The following is a 22,696-nucleotide window of genomic DNA, read 5'->3' on the forward strand; positions in this document are numbered from 1 at the left end:
ATAAGTTTGCAGGTTTTGGCACAGTTTTTATCACATTACTCGTGTTAATTTTGTCATTCGCTAAAATAAATGAATGTTGCAAGGAATTCGGTCAAATACTAAAATATTCGTTTTCAAAGTTTCACAGTTCGTTTCTAAGATCGCCGTACTACGTATAAACATATCAATACATGCACCTTCGTTTCAATTTTAACGTCACAAACAAAACAAGTTTGTTGATCTATGGTGGGACTCTCCTAGCGTTTCGTCTCCACCCGGGCAAACCGCAGCGTACTTGTATTTATTATTGTACATATTGTATTGATGATGAAACATGGTAACAGAATTATCATTACTTCTTCAATCCTTACCTAATGAATGTAAGTTTAAAGAATTACTACTGTATCATACATCTTAATAAAGGCAACAGTAGTATTACACTGTTCAAAAGTCATACATAAATTGAATGAGAGAAAAAAAATCCCGGTTACAAACCAAAACCGAGGGAAACACAACAAATATAAAAGGAAAACAACGATACAACAGAAACACTGATGCGCAACAAAAACCGTAAGAAATTCATATTTGTTTACAATTGACTCCATTGAAATTATATACCACTGAGATGATATATGGGCAATCATAACCAGGATTAACCTAGTCTAACCTTATTGAACAAGGTAGGAATCACCGTTTGTCAAGCGGTCAAGGTAGTATAGTTACTGCCTACCAACACTGAAGTTAACGTTGTGAATTTGAATCACTCACGTACCAGCTGCGCTCGACTCAAATTTTATTAGTCTACGATTGTCAGTTTCCCTACAGAATGTCAATGGTTGAGACAGTCACGAAATAACAAAATAGTGCGGAAAATGGAGTTGAATAACAATAAATAAATCAATCAAATTATGTAGAGAGTTTAATAACCATGGAGGCGTAAAATTGGAAACAATAGTGTTCATATTTTGTGGATATTAAAATAATTCATTACTTAATATCGTCATTCAAGTTTCAAAGACTACAATTATAAGTAAAAAATCGCTAATGTAAAATATCTATGAGGAAGTAAACAAGATGAAAGATGTTGCATACTCAAGCTATTGTACATATTCAGTAAAAATTAACAAATAAAACAACATGTAATTATGTAATAATGATTTCACACCTACAACATTTCTCGAGTATTTAATTGCACATGCTATTTAAGTAGCCCCTTCATTCCAAAAAATATCTTTTTATCACCAGGTCTGCTGAATAACACTTCGGTAAGTGCTCATTTATTTTCTAAGAAACGAAAATCCGTCTGATCTGAAATTGTCAGCTTATGTACATGTTGTTGGCTAGATATTTAGACACTCAAAACAAAATTATCCAATTTACCAATGAACGTAAGTTGATTGACACAATTGATACTTTACTTAACCTTTTTATTTACTGTTGTCCAATCTAAAGTTTTACGATTTTTGTTTGTACTTTCGTTGTTTTTAGTCTATGTACTGTTTTATCTGTTTTTATTGGTTTAAATGGAAAGCTGACTTGGTAGTTTTTCTCTCTCTTTTTTTACACCCTTGAAGACGATACATTATTTTCTGAACGTTCAATGAGTTATGTGATTGTTTTACAATATTTATATCAAAATAAGGAGATGTGGCATGATTGCTAATTAGACATCTATCCACTTAAACTCAATGAAGTTAATGTATGCAATTATAGACAATAGAATGGACTTAAACAATAAAAAAAATCCATACTGTATAATCGGCTATAAGAGAACCCGACCTGAAAATAAGTCAAATACATTAGAATTATATTACTCATAAGAATAAAATACTCTATGGTTTAAATAAATGAACAGTAGTAAGTATTGTTTGTCTGTTTGTCTTTTTAATTTTTAATCATGGCGTTGTCAGTTTATTTTCGATTTATGAGTTTGACTGTCCCTCTGGTATCTTTCGTCCCTCTCTTAGAGAACGCCGGAAATGTGATTCTGAAATAATCCTTCCAAATAATATCAGATTTTTATTTTCTTAATAAAACCATATACAAAAAAGATATTGCAATGACTTTTTGAAAGCATTGAGTGATATTTCGTTGTACGGAAAGTCAAATTCTATTTCTACAACAAGTAGCATTGTTGTTGGCATCCTAGAAATTAGTGCATATTCTGAATTAACTCCACCCTAAGGCATAAGTTGTCTTGTAAAAATCCAACTCGTCTGTTCGGTTATTGACGGTGACTTCAAACTTTTGTATCATCATATTTGAGAAGTTTGAAGCGAACAATCACAATTTGTCATTTAAGGAAGTTTGCTGCTTAGTTTCAAAATAAATAGCTTTACATAACACTAGTATATATTGATAGGGGATTAAAATTTAGGAATCAAAAAAGAAAAAAAATATATAGGGGTCAATGAGCTTGTTTTCGAGATATTAGCCATTGAAATTATGGCTGGAAAATGTTCTCTCTTGATTTTTCATAGCTTTATCATTGACCAGTTTAAGTTCTAAAAAACTATTAAATAATATGTAAGATTTTATAAGACTTTTACAAATGGCTTATAATTGTACATGTTAAAGATTTGTAAAAAGAAAAATGGGGTTCCATGGGCAAATTGTTTTAAGGCATTCAAATTGATAAAATCAGAGGATTTCGAAAATCTGACAAAATTCCAAAACATGACAAGCAAACATCCTTAATGCATACAAGTAAAAAAGCACCTGCTACTGAGTGACGATTCCCATCTGAACAACCTTGAATATAATGGATGTTTACAAAATTTCGTTATAGTATTACAGTATCATGACGAACGTTTGTTGTTTGATTGTTATCATCCTCTGCAAAATTCATGTTTCTACTGGCGGAAGTAAGTATTCTTTATGTTTTATCGTATACAGGTATGTGCTGTAAATACTTATACACCATGTGCACAAAATGACTAAACATGATTATTTTGGACTGCTTTTTGTCTGTTAAAAAGGTTATTATGTTTGTGGTTCACTACTGAGAATAAGGCGAAAGTCAATACCAGTGCCGCATAAACGATAAGTTTGAACCTGATTTCACATCAATACATAATTGTATTTATGTGCAAGACCAATTTAAATCAATAAATGAAACTAATAACATGTCAAAGTGTACAACGAATGTATGCAATATAGGTGAGGAGACATTTAAAGTGGAATTAAATAAAAGTCGACAAATGTTGATTTTTGAAAGACACAATATGAAAATGTCAAAGGCTTACTTTAGTTTAAATTCGCAGTTTATATTTCCTTTTGGTGTCCTGGTGTGGCTGTCATAAATCCTTATGAGTCGTTTTCTGCGGTTAACATGTTGTAATTTTGCTATTATATTATTTATTCATTTATTTCGATATGCTGAGTGTTCTTGTGTTTGTTTGTCCTGTCTCGTAGTGTTGTCATTTAGCGGAATTTAGCCAACATGGTTTGAATATCCATAAAACTAGGTTTAATCTTAAAATGTCCTCTCCCAAGGCAGGAATATTGCACTTGTATCAAATAGCTTTTGTTATAGTATAGTAATTCTGTTGTTTCTGGATTTTTTCCTTTCATAGTTGATGTGTTTACATCGGTTTGAATTTGTTACCTGGATTTTTTTTTTGCGTAGTGAAATTATGACTATTGAACAGTGGTATGCTATTGTTGCCTTTATATAGTAACCGGTATCTCGATATGGGGAATGCTGAAACTGATGTAACGAATTTTTTTCTTCAACTAAATTCGAGTAAAAAATATAATAAACTAAACTCAGTGTTTCTTTCAATTAAATCTGGCAGAAAAAAAGCTGTTCATATGAAGAATTCACCTCATATGAAAAAAAGCGGTTATAATGAGAGGTTTAATATTCAATTGATATGCACCTATTCCACTTTCCATAAATTCATCACTGCAATTCAGAATTAAACTTATAAATTATAACTTAAAACAGGTTATTTTCCTAAAAAAATATTTTTGTTTGTATAATGCAGGGTTTTGAGCTCATAGTGTCACATTGTATTTAAGAACTATACTCTTTAGAACTCACTAGAAATTGTATGGCTGCCAATGGATCATGTGGAAGAAAAGATTCTACTTGTAAAGATGTGTTCGGTGAAGAATGGATAGCTAAAGGAAAATGTTGTGATAGAAGACCATGTTGTAAACATATAAATCATGCAAATCGTAAGTTTTGATAAAAATTCAGAAACTATCGATAATCGATTGAACAAAATTCCAATGGATTATTGGCATCGCCAAGCCCGAACAACTGATTCCCGACTTATTCCGATCATCTGAACAACACTATGACCGCAGATTTAGTAAATGTTGCACGATATTGTATCATACTTTGAGGTTGCTTAGCTGAATTTAATGGAAACTTTACATAATTATTGGAAATGGAAAACATATCGAATTGTTCATTCCAAAATGACTGTTTTAGAATAAATTCCGTTTACTAGTGTTAAAAACAGTTAAAAGCGACGTACCCTCGCCAATTTTTGTTTGTTTCGTTTAAAAATTGATTTTATTTTTCCTACGGTGTACATATATAATGTATATTGTTTTATTGTGCAATTAAAAGTTTTCGTTAAATTATATAGTTTTGTAACTTAAATTCTATATGAAATCAACATGACCTAAATGCAGACCGCAAGGAGGACCAAAACTCAACTGTGACGTCAACAGAACTTACTATTCGCTCACAACAAAAGCAGGATATCTATATATAGAATAACCATACATTGTCTCGAAATATCAATGTTATTTGTACAAGGCTTAGAAACAGGTCGAATGCGAGGCTGTGCACAAATAACGGAAGACGTAAAATTTTCGCGAACCTGTATGTTTTATTGACGTTATAAATAAAGCTCTACGGAAACATATTGTCAACGTCATAAACAAGGTGATATACGGTCAGTGACTGTATATCACATATGAATATACGGTCAAAGCAATTTGACTGCTCAAATAGCACAGCTGCAGTATATAAACTAATATTATACGTTCACCACTGCATGTTATCTGTCAGCCTTTATTTGTTTAGTATAAAGGTTGATTGCTGGATAAAAATAAAGTAATGTTTATTCTGATTATAAAAATAATATGCATATATTTAAAAAAATACATAACCGTAAAATACAACGTAATTGTACATTTTTAAATACGCCTATTAATGATTAACTGTCAGGTTATTAAGCCAAAAAGAAAGATTTACCCTATTTTTTAAATCAATTTGGTTTACCCTGTCACGGAGAGTATGGGGGATGCAATGTAGATGCCTTTGAATGTTCAATTCTTGAACAGTTTACATCATTCGGCTATTAATCTGTAGTGCGAGAGAGCTGTACAGTACTGTCAATTCATACTGTTTAGGATTACTGCATTATTTTCTGTATACTATTATTAATACGATACATTTGATATTTTTTCAGTTGTTTCATGTTGTCCTTCGGGGTTTACAAGGATACCAGCGGATAGTGGTAATTGTTATTTCAAATGTGACTCATATTCTAATTGGCAACGAGCACTGGTATGGTTATTCATACACACTTCATAACTGTCCGTATCATAGTATTCATTTGTCAATTCGTTCGATAGTAACATGTTTAAACTTTTACCGTCAGATTGAAGATATTTTTCACGTATCGTACACTAACTAGAGTTTGCATGATTTATTTATCTACTTGAAAATTGAGAACGCAAAGATGAGGTTTATTCAAATTTTACCAAAGTTATCATTTAAAGTAGTACATTGTAAAAGTAAGTTGCCTTATCATTTTGGACAATTATCCGACTTGTCTTTTAATTGTTATGTGACTTTGATTGTCAACTTGAAGCCAGATGTTTTCCAAGTTGAACAGTACATTGTTGTTAAGTCGGTGGACGTACGTTCACTATAGATAGTAAAAGTTCTCCTGTTAGTTATTCATGTTATTCCAGAATACTGAGATCGTAAAATTTGCAGACGACGGGTGTGTCTTGTATTTCAGGCGAGCTATTTCAAATATTTTGGTTATGTCGACGAATTTTACATATGAAACAAGAAATTTCCCTATTTACCAATATTCCTGTTTTGGAACATATAAACACCGAACAGCAAGCTAATGCCTCGTTCACACGTACATTTAATTCGAATTGAATTCGAATCGAATTCGCTTATCGCGTTCACACACTCTTCTTGTTTGATTCGAATTGGCTCATTCGAATTATCTAATTCGCATTAGAAATACGTTTTTGTTAATACGAATTAAAAGTTAACGTCGTTAGGACAGTAAAGCGGATTTGACGCGCATTGCAATTCGAATTATAATGAACGTTAGTAGTTATCAAAGGTACCAGGATTATAATTTAATACATAAGACTCATCAGTGACGCTCAGATCAAAACATTTAAAAACCAAACAAATACAAACTTGAAGAGCATTGAGGACCCAAAATTCCAAAAAGTTGTGCCAAATACGGCTAAGATAATCTACTCCTTGGGGCAAGAAAATCCTTAGTTTTTCTAAACAGAAAATTTATAAAAATGACCATATAATTGATATTCATGTCAACACCGAATTGCTGACTACTGGGCTGGTGATACCCTCGGGGACGAAACGTCCACCAGCAGTGGCATCGACCCAGTGGTGTAAATAGTTATCGACGTAAAACGTTTCGAATGCGAATTTAACTAATTCGAATTAGGTAATGCGAATCGAATTCGAATTACGTGTGAACTCAGCATAAAAGTGCCATTAAGCGAGTATATAACACCTTAGTTAAGTATTAAAAAATCAGTTGTACATTGTAATCACTTCATATAAGTACAGAAAAATCAAGCTTCTCAATGATTGTCAAAATACTAATTATCAAATAAAATAATTCTCGGAATTGTTAGATTCATTTTTTTTTAAATCTTTACCTTTTTGTAAGCGTGTCAAATAAGACATTTTGTCTACATTTTATTCAGATCAAACGAGCCATACTATTTTAAACAAGTGTTTGATACCTCCTTAATCAATATCGTGTTTTTGATTTTATTCTTGATTGAGAAATGAATAATTTTATTTTTACAGATAGAATGCAAAGGGAAGGATGCATACCTCTGGGAACCAAATACTAGTGAAGAAGCAAATGATGTTATAAGGGCGCTAATGGGAAACAGGGGTAATTTACCTTTATAATCAAGGGACTTGTTGCTTAGCTCCTAGTTTTCATTGTGCATTTGAATCAGGATTTTGTGTAATCAACAGATGCAAATTTCGATACGCCTGTATGAAGACTTTTTAAATCAGTAAATCATGCATGTATCTTCGAAAATATAGTTTTCCTCAATCCTTAGAAGTTGATGCCCTTGAAAATCATTCAACAATAGATGGTATGCACTTCTAATCTAATATATATATATATATATATATATATAAAAACGTCTGAATAATAGTCAACGATTTTCCCCACGAGGTCGCTGGATCGTTACGAGTAACGATACATGAACCCAATAAATAAATTATATAAACGCCTAAAAAAGTGTACACAACAACACCGAATACAAAAAAAGGTAATTATAAATGTAATTATTTATAAATATTTTGGATAACAGATATCCTTCCTCAGTAAGATTCTGATGTTAAATGAATCAAAGATATATATATATATATATACAAGTCTAAATTGAAAACAACATTCAAACCTGTGATTGCGTTGGATAAAAACCGCAATTTTTATACGTTCGCACGTAAAACAAATTTCTTTGTAGAGGGGTCTAAATACAGCGCAAACAACATTTTCCAAAAGAGTGGAAAAGTATATTTAAACAAAACGCATTTGACTAGCAGGTCGAACAACTGACGTTCTTAAACCCTGCTGACTGCCATTGACGATTGCCTAATAAATTGATCACAAGATGTAACAAGATGTATATATATATATATATTACATGATCCATCGCCATGTAAGATTAATCGTTGACTATTTATTCAGTCATTTTATATATATAACGGTAACGTAACGTCATGATAATAAATCCGTAACAATACATTAAAGGGACGTAACCCTTACAAAAGTAGCGTTTTATCTGTTCTGGCTTGGTTTGTACTTTTGTACAAACATATTTATTTATTCTCATTTCTTCGGTGAACTGGTAGAATGGGAAAACATAGTATTTAGGTAATTTATTGTTTGCGCATAAACCCACGTTTCTACTAACGTTAATCATCCTAGTTTAATTATTTATGTCGGATTTGTTGACGGTGAACTGTAAATCTTTTCCGTAAAGTGTTTCCTGTTTGTCCAATATAATCTTTTTGGCATCCATTACATTTAATTACATAGATTAAATTGCCCGATGCGCATGTAAAAGAGTTCTTAATAGTGAAAATCTCTCCCGATTTAAATTCATATGACTCTCCTTCCATCACATTTTGACAAATACCCCAATTTGAACGTCCGCATTTTTTGACAGAATGAATTGTATCATCTTTGTTTAATTTCGCACTGGTGAGTAATTTCTTTAAAGATTTTGACTTTCTTTTACTCTTAATAATTTTCTGTGTGGCAAGGGCTCTTTTTATTCTTTGATCTTTTATCAGTGTTGGTACATTTTGATACATAATGTTATACGCCTCTGTATTTCTCGGGTTGTACGATGAGACGGATGGTAAAACTTGATTCGTATTAATTGCCGTGTTTTTCGGTCTTCCTAGTTCTTGAATATCTATAGTCTTTGCACGTTATATTCCATTATTTTTTTGTTTTTGGATAATGTCTTTCTAATAGTATTTCGTTTAATTCTTGAAGTGTTTTATTTCTCATTTCAATACTGGAGACAATAGTACAAATTCTTCTCGCCAAATTGAACGGTATGTTTGTTCTTGTGTGTTTTGGATGACAAGAATTGAAAAGTAAGAACACACATACCGTTCAATTTGGCGAGAAGAATTTGAACTATTGTCTCCAGTATTGAAATGAAAAATCCAGGTGTTCACTAACGTTAATCATCCTAGTTTCTATATGTCGGATTTGTTGACGGTGAACTGTAAATCTTTTCCGTAAAGTGTTTCCTGTTTGTCCAATATAATCTTTTTAGCACCCATTACATTTAATTACATATATTAAATTGCCCAATACGCATGTAAAAGAGTTCTTAATAGTGAAAATCTCTACCGATTTAAATTCATATGACTCTCCGTCTATAACATTATACGTAGGATCCTTTACTATAGATAATTTAGCTGATTTGTAAAAATAACATCTTCATGCCTTATATATCATGTACTTTAGTACGACGCTAGATTAAAACTGACGTGGAAAGGTAACACCCGGCCATCAAAAGCTTCATTTTTATGAAGCCCAGGTGGTCGTGTGGTCTAGCGTACCGGTTACAGTGCAGGCGATTTGGTGTCACGATATCTCAGTAGTATGGGTTCGAATCCCGGCGAGGGAAGAACCAAAAAATTGCGAAAGCAAATTTACAGATTTAACATTGTTGGGTTGTTGTATATAAGGTTAATTGTGTCACAGATGACTGCTCATGTTTTTCATTAGTCGTTACAGTAATCTTGTATTTATCACGTTCATGCCTAACTACGAATACGACCTTTAGCTGGTTTGATCACGACGGGTGCCCTTGAGTACAGAAGATATTGACATTCTGTAGACGAAACGGGCGTACAAAATTTTAATCCTGTTATCTTTAATGAGTTTGTTTACTGAAACCGACATTATCAAGATGTTTCTTTTCTTGCCTACAACATATCTATATAATTTTGTCTGGTGCAAAGGTGTTATGTATATGATGTAATGGCACAGGGTGTTTGGTGTAATGGTGCATGGTGAATGGTGTAATGGTGTATGGTGTTTGTGGAAAGTTTACACCATCCGAGGACTGTAATATGTTGTTGAATTTAACGTTTTTTCGAAGATCTTTCGAGAGCTCTCAGTAATATATATCTTTTGTGATTTTACTTAATCTGTTCTTTTACAGTTCATAGGTTTTGGACAGGTGCTTCTGATCAGGCTAACGAAGATATCATGCCTTCTTTTGAACAAGGTTCTGGACTTCCGTTTACTCTACCAGCAGGTGAGTTATTTTTAATTCTACTACATGAATAAAATCAGAGATTTCGAATCAGAAATCAAAATATATAGTTTCCTGGTCATGTGTGATGATGAGGATATATGGTAAATATATGACTCAAACAATCGCCATACAGCGCTCGCTTCCGTTCCGTATACAGAGCACAATACATTGTTATTTCATATTCAGTGTAATAATACGAAGTAGGTATGGAAAGGATGTGAGCTTCGCACCGGAGATTGGAACGAAAGGTACTTAGTTAACTTTTCAAAATGGAGTTTTATGGACAGATGCATGTAATTCTTACGAAAAAATCGAGCAAAATTGCATCACTTTGATTTCAAAGTGGTGTCTCATCGATTAATTTGGAAGTTTGAATTATCAATGCTCTTCAACTTTGTACTTTATTTGTCCTTTTTAACAAGTTTTATTCGGGCATTACTGGTTATTCTTTTGTAGACGAAACGTGGGTCTGGTGCGAATAGTTTAAGTCCTGATAGCTATAATGAGTAAACAAGTCTAAATTGAAAACAACGTTCAAACCTATGATTACGTTGAATATACGTGTGCGTGTAACACATTTCGTTGTAGAGGGGTCTAATTACAGCACAAACAACATTTTCCAAAAGACTGCCATTGACAATTGCCAAATAAATTGATCACAAAGTGTAACAAAACGGAGTTCTATATTAATGTAATACCAAGTAGAGAGCAATCAACTTGCGGTAAAGATAGTCATGATGGTAAACACAACATGAGGTGCTAAATTTTTTACACCATATCCGGATTTTGACAGTTAATGTCTCTTCAGTGATCGAACAGTATTTGGAACACCATTTAATTTACCTCAATTTAGGATTGACTCTTGAATTTTAAAGAGTCAAAATAGGATGAAACAATTAATGTCTCTTCAGATATATATAGTGCCTAGAAAATCAACTAGCACTTTATACATATTCTAACGCCTGGTATTTCTTAATCATAAGAAATCCGATGGACAAGGTATAATTTGCAATTGTCACTACACATAGGCAGAGATATACATATATTAATTTACAGTGATTGTATGCTTCTAAAAATAGATTAACATCCTGTAATTATACTAAAGAGATGAGTAGATGATCATTTTTGTACACTAAAAAGAATACTTCGTGTATTGTATCAGAGATCCTTGTTTTATTCCTACGACAAGGTAACACCTCCCTAAACGAAAGCTTATTTTTATAAGCTAGAGTTAGAGGGGATAAGGCCTCTGCGCAATGCTAAGCGGTGTTGTCGTAGAAGTTAGAAATAAAAAGTACAGGTTTCAGTCTACTCTAACATCGTTAGGTTGATTTTCTAGGCACTTAAAAGTATATCTATATAAGTGCCTATAAATAGCAGCACATGACATACAAATCTATGGAAGTGTGGATTAATCAGTACAGAGATTAATTCAATTACACAAATAAAATTATAGGTTGCCTAACAATGTAATTTTAACACACTATTTAGTATGTAAATATAAGAATGTTTAAAATATTTACAAAATGATGAAAATAAACGCAATATTTCGCTAGACCAACTAGCTTTATGAAGCGTGCATCTATCCAGGTGAAATCGGATGTAGATGATAAGAAACTTTAGCAGCTCAATGTATTTGTTGCACTTAACTGCCTTTAAAATAAGAAAATTTTGCAGCTCAATGTCTATGAGCACTTGAATTTAGCGGCTTTCAAAATAAGAAAATTTTGCAGCTCAATGTATATGTTGCACTTGGATTTAGCTACCTTAAAAATACATAATTGGTAATTGAAGTTAGCAACTTCCATTGGCCAATATTACTGGATAAAAAGGACGATGCTTTGTTTGAAATTATTCTTTATCTTTCCTGTATCTTTTTTCGTCTTTTTCGTTAAGACCATCAGGTTCTAAAGTGTGGAGTTGGTGGATCTTGAATGAATGAGGGTAGTTCTTTCACATGAGGTCTTAGGCCGGACGATTCTATATGTTGCCTAAAATACATAAATAAAGGCAACAGTAGTATACCGCTGTTCAAACTCATAAATCCATGGACAAAAACAAAATCAAGGTAACAAAATAGAACTGAGGGAAACGCACCAAACATAAGAGGTGAACAACGACACAACACTACAATGTAACACACACAGAAACGGACCAAGCATCAGACAAAATCCCACGAGAACAACAAATATAACATCAAAACCAAATACATGAATATGGGATAGACAAGTACCGTGACACGTCTTATCGCAATGTGAATTTACACTCAAAAATAAGAGAAAACAAACGACGCAACGTTAAAATGGAATACACACAGAAACGAACTATAATATAACAATGGCCATATTCCTGACTTGGTACAGGACATTTTTAAAGGAAAAAATGGTGGGTTGAACCTGGTTTTGTGGCATGCCAAACCTCGCACTTTAATGGCAATGTTAAATATAACATTGAAATGACAACATAATATTACAGGACTACAATACAAATAAATAGGAAAACGTGTTAGACAAAGAAATACATGATTAATGGATAACAAAAAGCATCAGGTTTAAAATTCAATACGCCAAAAACGCGCCTCGTCCACACAAAACTCACCAGTGACGCCCAGATATAAAAGATCGAAAGTGAAAAAAAGTACAAAGTTGTACAGCACTGAAGATCAAAAGTTGAAAAAGGTTGTGTCAAATACACATAAAACGGGCAATCCAGGTCGACCAATTGTGTCAGCGAATAGTCATCCAACTAAAAAGATATCAGAATTTGTAGACCATCATCTAAGACCTCATGTGAAAGAACTACCCTCATTCATTCAAGATACAACTGATTATTTCAAGAAAATGGAAAGCCTCAATCCTTTACCAAGCAATACTATACTTGCATCCATGGACGTGTCTTCTTTATATACCAACATTCCACAAGACGAAGGAATAGCCGAGTGTGAAGAGACATGGGACACTCGTAATGAAAAAAATCCTCCTACTGAGTGCCTTGTTACACTTCTGAAACTAGTACTGGAGACTAACAACTTCTCTTTCAATGAAAAACACTATCTCCAGATAGACGGTACTAGTATGGGCATAAAAATGGCCCCGTCATATGCCAACATATTTATGGGCAAACTTGAAAAACGCCTCTTGGCTAGTGCTCCATATCAGCCCTTATCATGGTTCCGATTCATTGACGATATTGATTTCAAATGGACAGATTCACTAGAACATCTTAATGAATTTCTAGAACACTGTAACTCTTTCCACCATTCAATAAAATTTACATATGAATCATCTATGGAGAAAATAAACTTCCTCAATACTACGAGTTACATCAAGAACGGAACCATTATAACGCACCTCCATACCAAACAAACGGACAAACATCAATTCCTTTCTCCTAAAAGTTGCCATCCTAAACACTGCTCCCGTGGTATTCCATTCAGCCAGGCATTGCGAATCAAGAGAATATGCTCTACTGAAAATACGAAAAATGCTAGACTTGGACAACTTCGTAAACATCTAGTTGTTCGAGGATACAATAACAACATTATTGAAAGCGCTTTCGAAAGAGCAAACAAAACTAGTCGCCAAGAACTTCTTGAGTATAAAGATAAGAATAAAGCAGCTAACAGAACACCCCTTGTACTCGCTTACCATCCTGATTTTAAAAATGTGTCATCCATTGTTCAGAAGCATTGGAAAATTATTGAAAATGATTTAAATCTAAAAAGAGTATTTTCATCACCACCAGTCATGGCCAAATTCAGAAGACCTAAAAACATCCGTGACATCTTTATTAGCAAAGCAGCCTAATCCATCGCCCGGTTGCTACAAACAATGTGGTCGAAGGAATTGTTTGTGTTGTAAAGCTGCCAATACAAGCAGTTCTTTCATCAGCTCCGTTACTAAACAAAATTATACCATCTACTCTAATTCCAACTGTAAAACGGAGAACTCAATTTATATATTAATGTGTGACACTTGTGGCATTCAGTATGTGGGAGAAACAATGGACAAATTTAATATTCGGCTCAATAACCATCGTTCATCGTACAAAACCAACAAAAACTGTCCTCTCACAAGACATCTTCGTTCAACGAAACATCCTTTTGATAATGTTACTTTCCAAATTATAGAAGTCAACACCGAGTGGGACACCACGACGAGAAGGAGAAGAGAAAACTTTTGGATCCACCAACTCCACACTTTAGAACCTGATGGTCTTAACGAAAAAGACGAAAAAAGATACAGGAAAGATAAAAAATAATTTCTAACAAAGCATCGTCCTTTTTATCCCGTAATATTGGCCAATGGACGTTGCTAACTTCAATTACCAATTATGTATTTTTAAGGTAGCTAAATCCAAGTGCAACATATACATTTAGCTGCAAAATTTTCTTATTTTCAAAGCAGCTAAATTCAAGTGCTCATAGACATTGAGCTGCAATTTTTTTTTTATTTTAAAGGCAGCAAGTGCAATAAAATCAACGGTACCAATTTTGTTGCACCAGATGCGCATTTCGACAATTCATGTCTCTTCAGTGATGCTCGTGGCCAAAATATTTGAAATCCAAAGCATATATAAAAGTTGAAGAGCTATAATCCAAAAGGTCCAAAAAGTATAACCAAATTCGTGAAAGGAATCAGAGCTTTGCATGAGGGAGATACATTCCTTAATTTATAATAATTTCTAATATTTTGTAACAGCAAATTTTAATAACACAAAAAAATCCGTATTTTCATGCCAGTACCGAGGTACTGGCTACTGGCAACATAGACGTTGAGCTGCAAAAGTTTCTTATCATCTACATCCGATTTCACCTGGATAGATGCACGCTTCATAAAGCTAGTTGGTCTAGCGAAATATTGCGTTTATTTTCATCATTTTGTAAATATTTTAAACATTCTTATATTTACATACTAAATAGTGTGTTAAAATTACATTGTTAGGCAATCTTTAATTGTATTTGTGTAATTGAATTAATCTCTGTACTGATTAATCCACACTTCCATAGATTTGTATGTCATGTGCTGTTATTTATAGGCACTTATATATATATATATATATATATATATATATATATATATATATATATATATATATATATATATATATATATAATGACTGAATAAATAGTCAACGATCAATCATACAGGGCGATGGATCATGTAATATGATTCTTTACACTACAAAATATAATATATAACAAGTCAAAAAGGGTACAACATCACCATTAAATAACTGTAAAATGAACAAATATTAGATATTTCGGATAACAGATATCCTTCTTCAATAATAGCACGATGTTAAATGAATCATGTCAATATATTCAAACTGAAAAACTTTTTCAAAATCTTGAATTTATACAATCTAAGCGAACACCAGACGCTGATACAATTTTAAAATTACCAAACACGGCGCAAAGACTACAAAGATATGCCAAATGAAAATAGCCATTATCGATGTGAACCGGCACAATTCCAAACTTCCAAAGGCTGTGACAGTTTAGATGTTATAACTGCATTGAGGGCAGTCCTCAAACGAAAAAATCAAAAATGTCCTAACCGATTCAAGTTGGTATAATATTTCAAATTTGACAACGGTAGGGCAATTGCAACAGAAACTACATATTTAGGCCTCCCAATTGAATAGCAGTCTAATAATGATAAGAAAAATAATGTTTTATCTTATGAGGTAAAATAATTGAACGTGGCTACGTACTTATACATCCATCCCGAATGAATGGAGCCCTGCAATTTAAACTGTTATTTTTAAAAAATAATTTCGAACTGTAAAGCCAGTACTAAAGCCGGAGTTATTGGAAACAGGTGATGACAGAAAAATGAGGGACTCATTCTATGTTTTTTTTCATTTATGCCCTCTGGGGAAACTGTTCGTAACTTTCTTATCCAAAATCTTTCCCGAGCGACTCTGTCGACCTTCGACCAACCCTCGTTGTGGTCTACGATTGTGATGGTAAGGTTTTTGAGATCAGCTTGTGTGTGCCCAGGTGATCTCAAATGACGACTTACGGGTAGGTCGGGCTTGCAAGTGTAGTCACTTCGATGACCATTCATGCGTTTGTTGAATGGCTGCTCTGTCTCGCCAACATACTGCATGCCACATCGACACTGAAGGAGGTATGCAACATTCTGGGTTTTGCAAGTTACGTTGCAATATATAGTGTACACAGACCCAGTCGAGTGGCAAGTAAATGTTTGAGTATTCAGTATTTGTTGACAAGTCAGACAACGTCTGTTACCACATGACTTGCACCATCCTGCAATTGAACAGCTTTTATTTGAGGAGACGTCAGCTCTAACAAATAAGTCTTTCAGACTTGCTGGTCTCCGAAAAGCTAAGACAGGAGGATTGGGAAAGATCTTGGATAATTTAGGGTGTTTGGCAATAGTTTGCCAATTGGCACGGATCAATCGTGAACGGTTAGTGAAGGCTGGATTGTATGTAAGAACAAACGGGACTATTTTGCTGCGCCTGATCCGTTTGTACTGTAAGAGGTCATTGCGGCTGTTATTGTTAGCGCGCGCAAACCCCTTAGTTATGTCCAATTGCAATTTCTTATAACCTCGTTTTGTCAAAAATCCGCGAAGTTCCTGTAACCGTTTCGTGACAGCCTCCTCAGAAGAGCAAATCTGCTGGACTCTGAGAGCTTGACTGTACGGATACTTTTTGTACAGTGTTTGGGGTGACAGCTTTGGGGAGAAAGGTACTGATGTTTATCTGTGGGTTTACAGTAGAGGTCTGTTGATATGACACCGCCCTTTATAGATGTGGTTGTGTCTAAGAAAGATATCTTAGAGTCGGAAATTTCATACGTAAACTTAATTGAATGGTGGGCGTTGTTTGCATGTCTGATGAAATCAACCAGTTTTTGTTGAGATTCAATCCATTTCATGTCAACATCATCAATGAAACGGAACCAAGACAAAGGTTTGGATAAAGATGCTGCAATAATTTGTTTTTCTAATTTGCCCATGAAAATATTGGCGTAAGACGGTGCCATTTTCGTCCCCATCGCTGTCCGGTTTATTTGAAGGTAATGCTCACCATTAAAGGTGAAATTGTTGCATTTCAGGACCAGAGTAAGCAGCTGGACTAAACATTCAGTAGGTGGTTCTAAAATGTTGCGCGAGTCCCATATTTCCCTACAACATTGTATGCCGTCATCATAAGGTATGTTGGTATACAATGAGGTGACATCTAAAGTGACAAGGAGAGTTTCAGGAGGAAGAGGATTCATGGATTCCATTTTACGAAGATAATCTGTAGTGTCTTGAATGTGGGAAGGAAGATTTTCTACATGAGATCTTAAATGAAAATCGACGAATTCCGAGAATTTCTCAGTCGGATGGCCTTTTGCGGATACGATGGGTCTACCAGGGTTGTTAACCTTGTGTATTTTGGGAAGAAGATACAATCGACCAGGCTTGGCATTCTCTGGTTTTAAATAACCAATTGTATCCTCATCTATGTGACCATCATTGTACATGGTTTGTAACGCAGTGATAATTTTGGAGATAAACTCGGAAGTAGGGTCATAGTCTAGCTTCTTATAAAATCTCTCATCAGAGAGCTGACGCACTTCTTCCGCGATGTAGTTAGCTTTGTCCATTATCACAACAGCACTGCCCTTGTCTGCTGGTTTTATCACAATATCATCTCGGTTTCTCAGCGATTGTATGGCTTTTTTCTCGTCAGGAGAGGTGTTATAAAATGACGAGTACTTGTTGCTAGCTAGATGAACAACATCCGATTTGATTTTGTCGATAACATCTTCCAGTGTAGCAGATTTACTAGGTTTTGGAATCCATGAACTCTTCTTTTTAAAATGCGGAATTATGATTTCTTCCTCCGAGTCAGACGTGTCTGAGTCTTCCTCATTATCCACCTCTTTATCCTTGTTACCAAAATATTCTATGATTCTGAGGGTTCTGGCAAAGTTATCAAGGTCAATCCCAGTTTCATATTATCTATGTTATTGGGAGTAGGGCAAAAATTCAAACCCTTAGACAAGACTTTAGTTTCGTCCTCAGATAAAGAGACTGACAACCGTGTTGTTGGGATTGGTCGGAACTCGAATTTTTCTTTTAAATCTACGATTTCGAGGCTTTTTATTTAATTTTTAGAGGGTCTGATTAAAGGGTGGTTAATTTGCACACCATCCCGTTTAAATTTGTTAATCTGTTTGACGTGGAGCTTATGTGATTCGATATGGTTGATATAACCAAGACGTACTTGAATTTCGTCAAGTTCAGGATCAGACAATTGTTCCCGAGATTGGCAGTGCAAATTATCATGTAGTTTATACTTAAAAATTCCAAAGATCTTTAAGAGTACATACAATCTAACTCTCTGTCATCTTGTAACAGTATTAAAACATTTGACTTTTCTACTCTGTACACTAGTATTCCACATTCCAAACTAAAAGACAAATTGAAAGAGTTGGTATTGCTTTGCTTAATAAAAAAAATGGCCAACGTAGATACAAGTATCGAATCTGATGTACAGTAGTTGTCGTTTTTTTATGTAATATATACGTTTCTCGTTTCTCGTTTTGTTTATATAGATTAGACCGTTGGTTTTCCCGTTTGAATGGTTTTACACTAGTAATTTTGGGGCCCTTTATAGCATGTTGTTCGGTGTGAGCCAAGGCTCCGTGTTGAAGGCCGTACTTTAACCTATAATGGTTTACTTTTTAAATTGTTATTTGTATGGAGAGTTGTCTCATTGGCACTCACACCACATCTTCCTATATCTATCTTGTCTTAGGGAGGGATAAATCCTACTTTGTAAAGGATCACTCTGATTCGAACAAAAAATTCTCTGAAACTGATATTATCAAGATGCTTGATTTCTTGATTGACAACATATTTGTTACATTCGGAGGACGTGTTTTTCAACAGACTGTCGGCATTCCAATGGGAACAAACTGTGCCCCTCTACTTGCCGACTTGTTTCTTTATTATTATGAGGCTGACTTCATGCAGGAACTTCTTAGGAAGAAAGATAAGAAGTTAGCACTATCCTTTAACTCTACTTTTCGCTATATAGATGATGTTCTTTCACTAAATAATTCAAAATTTGGTGACTATGTGGAACGCATCTATCCAATCGAGCTAGAGATAAAGGATACTACAGATACAGTTAAACCGGCCTCATATCTTGACTTACATCTAGAAATTGACAATGAGGGTCGGTTGAAAACAAAACTTTACGACAATAGAGATGATTTCAGCTTTCCAATTGTGAACTTTCCATTTCTAAGTAGCAACATTCCAGCAGCACCTGCATACGGGGTATATATCTCCCAATTGATACGATATTCCCGTGCTTGCATTTCCTATCATGATTTTCTTGATAGAGGGTTGCTGCTCACAAGGAAGCTATTAAACCAAGAGTTCCAAATGGTGAAGTTGAAATCATCCCTTCGTAAATTTTACGGACGCCATCACGAGTTGGTTGACCGTTATGGAATAACCGTATCACAAATGATATCGGATATATTCCTTACGTCGTAACTACAATCCCCTTCCCTTTCCTGAATGTGACCTACCGAATTAGACTATTTACCGGATTTGTTATCACATAAGCAACACGACGGGTGCCGCATGTGGAGCAGGATCTGCTTACCCTTCCGGAGCACCTGAGATCACCCCTAGTTTTTTGGTGGGGTTCGTGTTGTTTATTCTTTAGTTGTCTATGTTGTGTCGTGTGTGCTGTTGTTTGTTTGTCATTTTCATTTTTAGCCATGGCGTTGTCAGTTTGTTTTAGATTTATGAGTTTGACTGTCCCTTTGGTATCTTTCGTCCCTCTTTTATATAAATAATTTACTTGATGAATCGATTCTTGGCGTGAAAGATCCATCAGACTAAAAGAACTGTTGTATAAAATATTATTCCATCTGTGGAAAAATCTGTTTGACATTTCTCCTGTTGTAAGTGGAGAGGCTTTTAAAACTAATCCTTTCGGAATAATTCCTTGATCAATGTAGGTTTCATAAGCACGTCTAAGCTAGTGACAACTCTACAACAGATTTATCCATCGGATCACCAGCAATGATGGTGATACATGGCTGTGTACATCATGTATATTCAACTCGTCTAAACATCAACCCAACAATGTTAGATCTGTAAATGTGCTGCCTTATATATCATGTACTGTAGTACGACGCTATTTAAAACTGACGAGGAAAGGTAACACACGACCACCGAAAGCTTTATTGTGAAGCCCAGGTGGTCGTGTGGTCTAGCGGGACGGCTACAGTGCAGGCGATTTGGTGTCACGATATCTAAGTAGCATGGGTTCGAATCCCGGCGAGGGAAGAACAAAAAAATTGCGAAAGCAAATTTACAGATCTAACATTGTTGGGTTAATGTTTAGACGAGTTGTATATATATATATATATTTATATATATCTTAATAAGAAATTCAATACACCTTTGGGTACGTTTATGGTCCCTTTTCCAACTTTTTGTTTATTTGACTTATATCGGGAAAGAATAATCAATAGATATATAGATAAATGGAAACGAGAGAAATTTATGTATTACTGAAAAATTATTACACCAGGGTTTTCGATATCACAAACTAGTCAAAACATTTACTAAATTTTATCATCGGTATAAGGACATCATTCGTAAATATAGCTCAACATGCAGACTTCTTATACGTTCAGGTATTTCACATCCAATTTTTTATGGAAATATTCTTTATAAAGCACAAAGGTGTCAGTATTCACCTCAAAAACTAACAAAACCTTTGAATAGACTTATTAAGAAGGGATATAGTTACGATACTGTTGTCAGGTCATTAAAGATTGCATATTTTGGCGTTAATATTGATTCACTTATAGGGTCTTTGCATCGGAACTAAACACATTTATTCAAAAACCAGTTGTTGGCATGACACGGGATATGTTCTTCTCATATATGTTATGATGGTATGATACTAAACCCCTAACGGGAAGGATTGTGCCTGATGTTCATATGATGAAATCATAATCTTTCAGTCAGTTTAATTGAAGTCTGGAGCTGGCATGTCAGTTAACTGCTAGTAGTCTGTTGTTATTTATGTATTATTGTCATTTTGTTTATTTTCTTTGGTTACATCTTCTGACATCAGACTCGGTCTTCTCTTGAACTGAATTTTAATGTGCGGATTGTTATGCGTTTACTTTTCTACATTGGCTAGAGGTATAGGGGGAGGGTTGAGATCTCACAAACATGTTTAACCCCGCCGCATTTTTGCGCCTGTCCCAAGTCAGGAGCCTCTATCCTTTGTTAGTCTTGTATTATTTTAATTTTAGTTTCTTGTGGACAATTTGGAAATTAGTATGGCGTTCATTATCACTGAACTAGTATATATTTGTTTAGGGGCCAGTTGAAGGACGCCTCCTGGTGCGGGAATTTCTCGCTACATTGAAGACCTGTTGGTGACTTTCTGCTGTTGTTTTTTTTCTATGGTCGGGTTGTTGTCTCTTTGAAATGATCAAAAATAATAATATCTACATATATTCTTTTTTAAAGATTTAGTTGCTTTAGATTATTTAAAAATTAATAATTAATATTATTTAAATAATGTTCCCCGGACATAGCGGCATAACTCAAACCTTGCATTGTATTTTAAAACACTATAATAAATGTTCAAGTATTAGTACTTGTTGTCACTTGAAATTAATAGAAAAACACTTCAATACAAAAAAACAAAAATGGATAGTTTTTATGATATGCATACTTGCGAGATAGAAAAAGATACGATTTGAATAGTTGATTAATATTGTTTTTTCATATTAGATTTTTGTGTACTTTTCAGATACTATACTATCTATAAAATAAATATCCTACTCACATCACCTTTGAAGCTTTTTTTTTCAAACAAAACAAATTTAGCACAACAAGTGGTTGGATATATCAGCATATTGTTCTAGTTTCGTTCTTTTCAGCAGAAGACAAGGTAATCAATTTTGTTTTTGTAGGAAATGATGGTCCACGTTATAACTGTGTTGCATATGAACAAAATGGATTTATTTTTAGGAGTTGTAATTTTGATGGAAAATGTGTTTGTGAAAGGGTATGTGTAGTTTAACCTTCAAAAAGACATTTAAAAAAACTTAGAATAGATTTAAAACATCTGATTTTTCTTTGAAAAATGCTTGATAAAAATTAAGAATATGATAATCATTGCTTATTTATTCTGTTCATTGATAAGGTTGTATGTTTGGTTTTGTCATTTTTTTATTGAGCATTTTTTTTATTAAGTTTTTTTTATGGTATGAAACAAAGGGGAATTACATCCTATTAACTAAACAATGTTGTTGTACACTGTACATATTTAAAGTTGGCAAAAGTAATTATATCAGTTCTTCTAAAGCTGCTATTTCTATGACAGTTGGACATAGAAAGCTTGAGTCTTTTTTGGCAAAACATACAAAAAATAATTATACAGATTTGACATATAACAATAGAACACTTTATTGCCGGTTGAATGTTTTAAAGAATATTGAATTTTTAATAATTTCACATTTCAGAATTTTTCCTGTGAAACAACAGCACCATAGAGTCAACTTTCTTTGTCATGCATATATCTCCACCAATAAGTAACGTATAAGAGATAATTTATTAATAGATTAAAAAAACAAAATGAC

General features: G+C 34.0%; 1 protein-coding gene across 2 annotated transcripts; it reads left to right on the top strand.

Moving 5' to 3' along the window:
- The first annotated feature begins 1,112 nt into the window (after positions 1–1,112).
- Positions 1,113–22,696, top strand: LOC139519867 (uncharacterized). Of its 2 annotated transcripts, none has more exons than XM_071312149.1 (8): positions 1,113–1,244; positions 2,768–2,843; positions 4,003–4,161; positions 5,412–5,509; positions 7,037–7,127; positions 9,943–10,038; positions 22,028–22,122; positions 22,580–22,696. In XM_071312149.1, the coding sequence occupies exons 2-8, from the start codon at positions 2,780–2,782 to the stop codon at positions 22,607–22,609; spliced, it is 633 nt and encodes a 210-aa protein (XP_071168250.1). In that variant the 5' UTR covers positions 1,113–1,244; positions 2,768–2,779; the 3' UTR covers positions 22,610–22,696. The 2 variants fall into 2 exon arrangements, with proteins under 2 accessions (XP_071168250.1, XP_071168259.1); XM_071312158.1 differs by having other exon boundaries at positions 4,018–4,161.

This window comes from Mytilus edulis, chromosome 1, assembly GCF_963676685.1.
Source record: "Mytilus edulis chromosome 1, xbMytEdul2.2, whole genome shotgun sequence".
Taxonomy (NCBI): Eukaryota; Metazoa; Mollusca; class Bivalvia; order Mytilida; family Mytilidae; genus Mytilus; species Mytilus edulis.

Bases quoted from the DNA above. Each gene is read 5' to 3' on its own strand.
- LOC139519867 (XM_071312149.1), top strand. From the start codon at position 2,780: ATGACGAACGTTTGTTGTTTGATTGTTATCATCCTCTGCAAAATTCAT. The intron at 2,844-4,002 runs GTAAGTATTCTT...ATTGTATTTAAG, and splicing joins TCATGTTTCTACTGGCGGAA to AACTATACTCTTTAGAACTC. The intron at 10,039-22,027 runs GTGAGTTATTTT...TTGTTTTTGTAG, and splicing joins TCCGTTTACTCTACCAGCAG to GAAATGATGGTCCACGTTAT.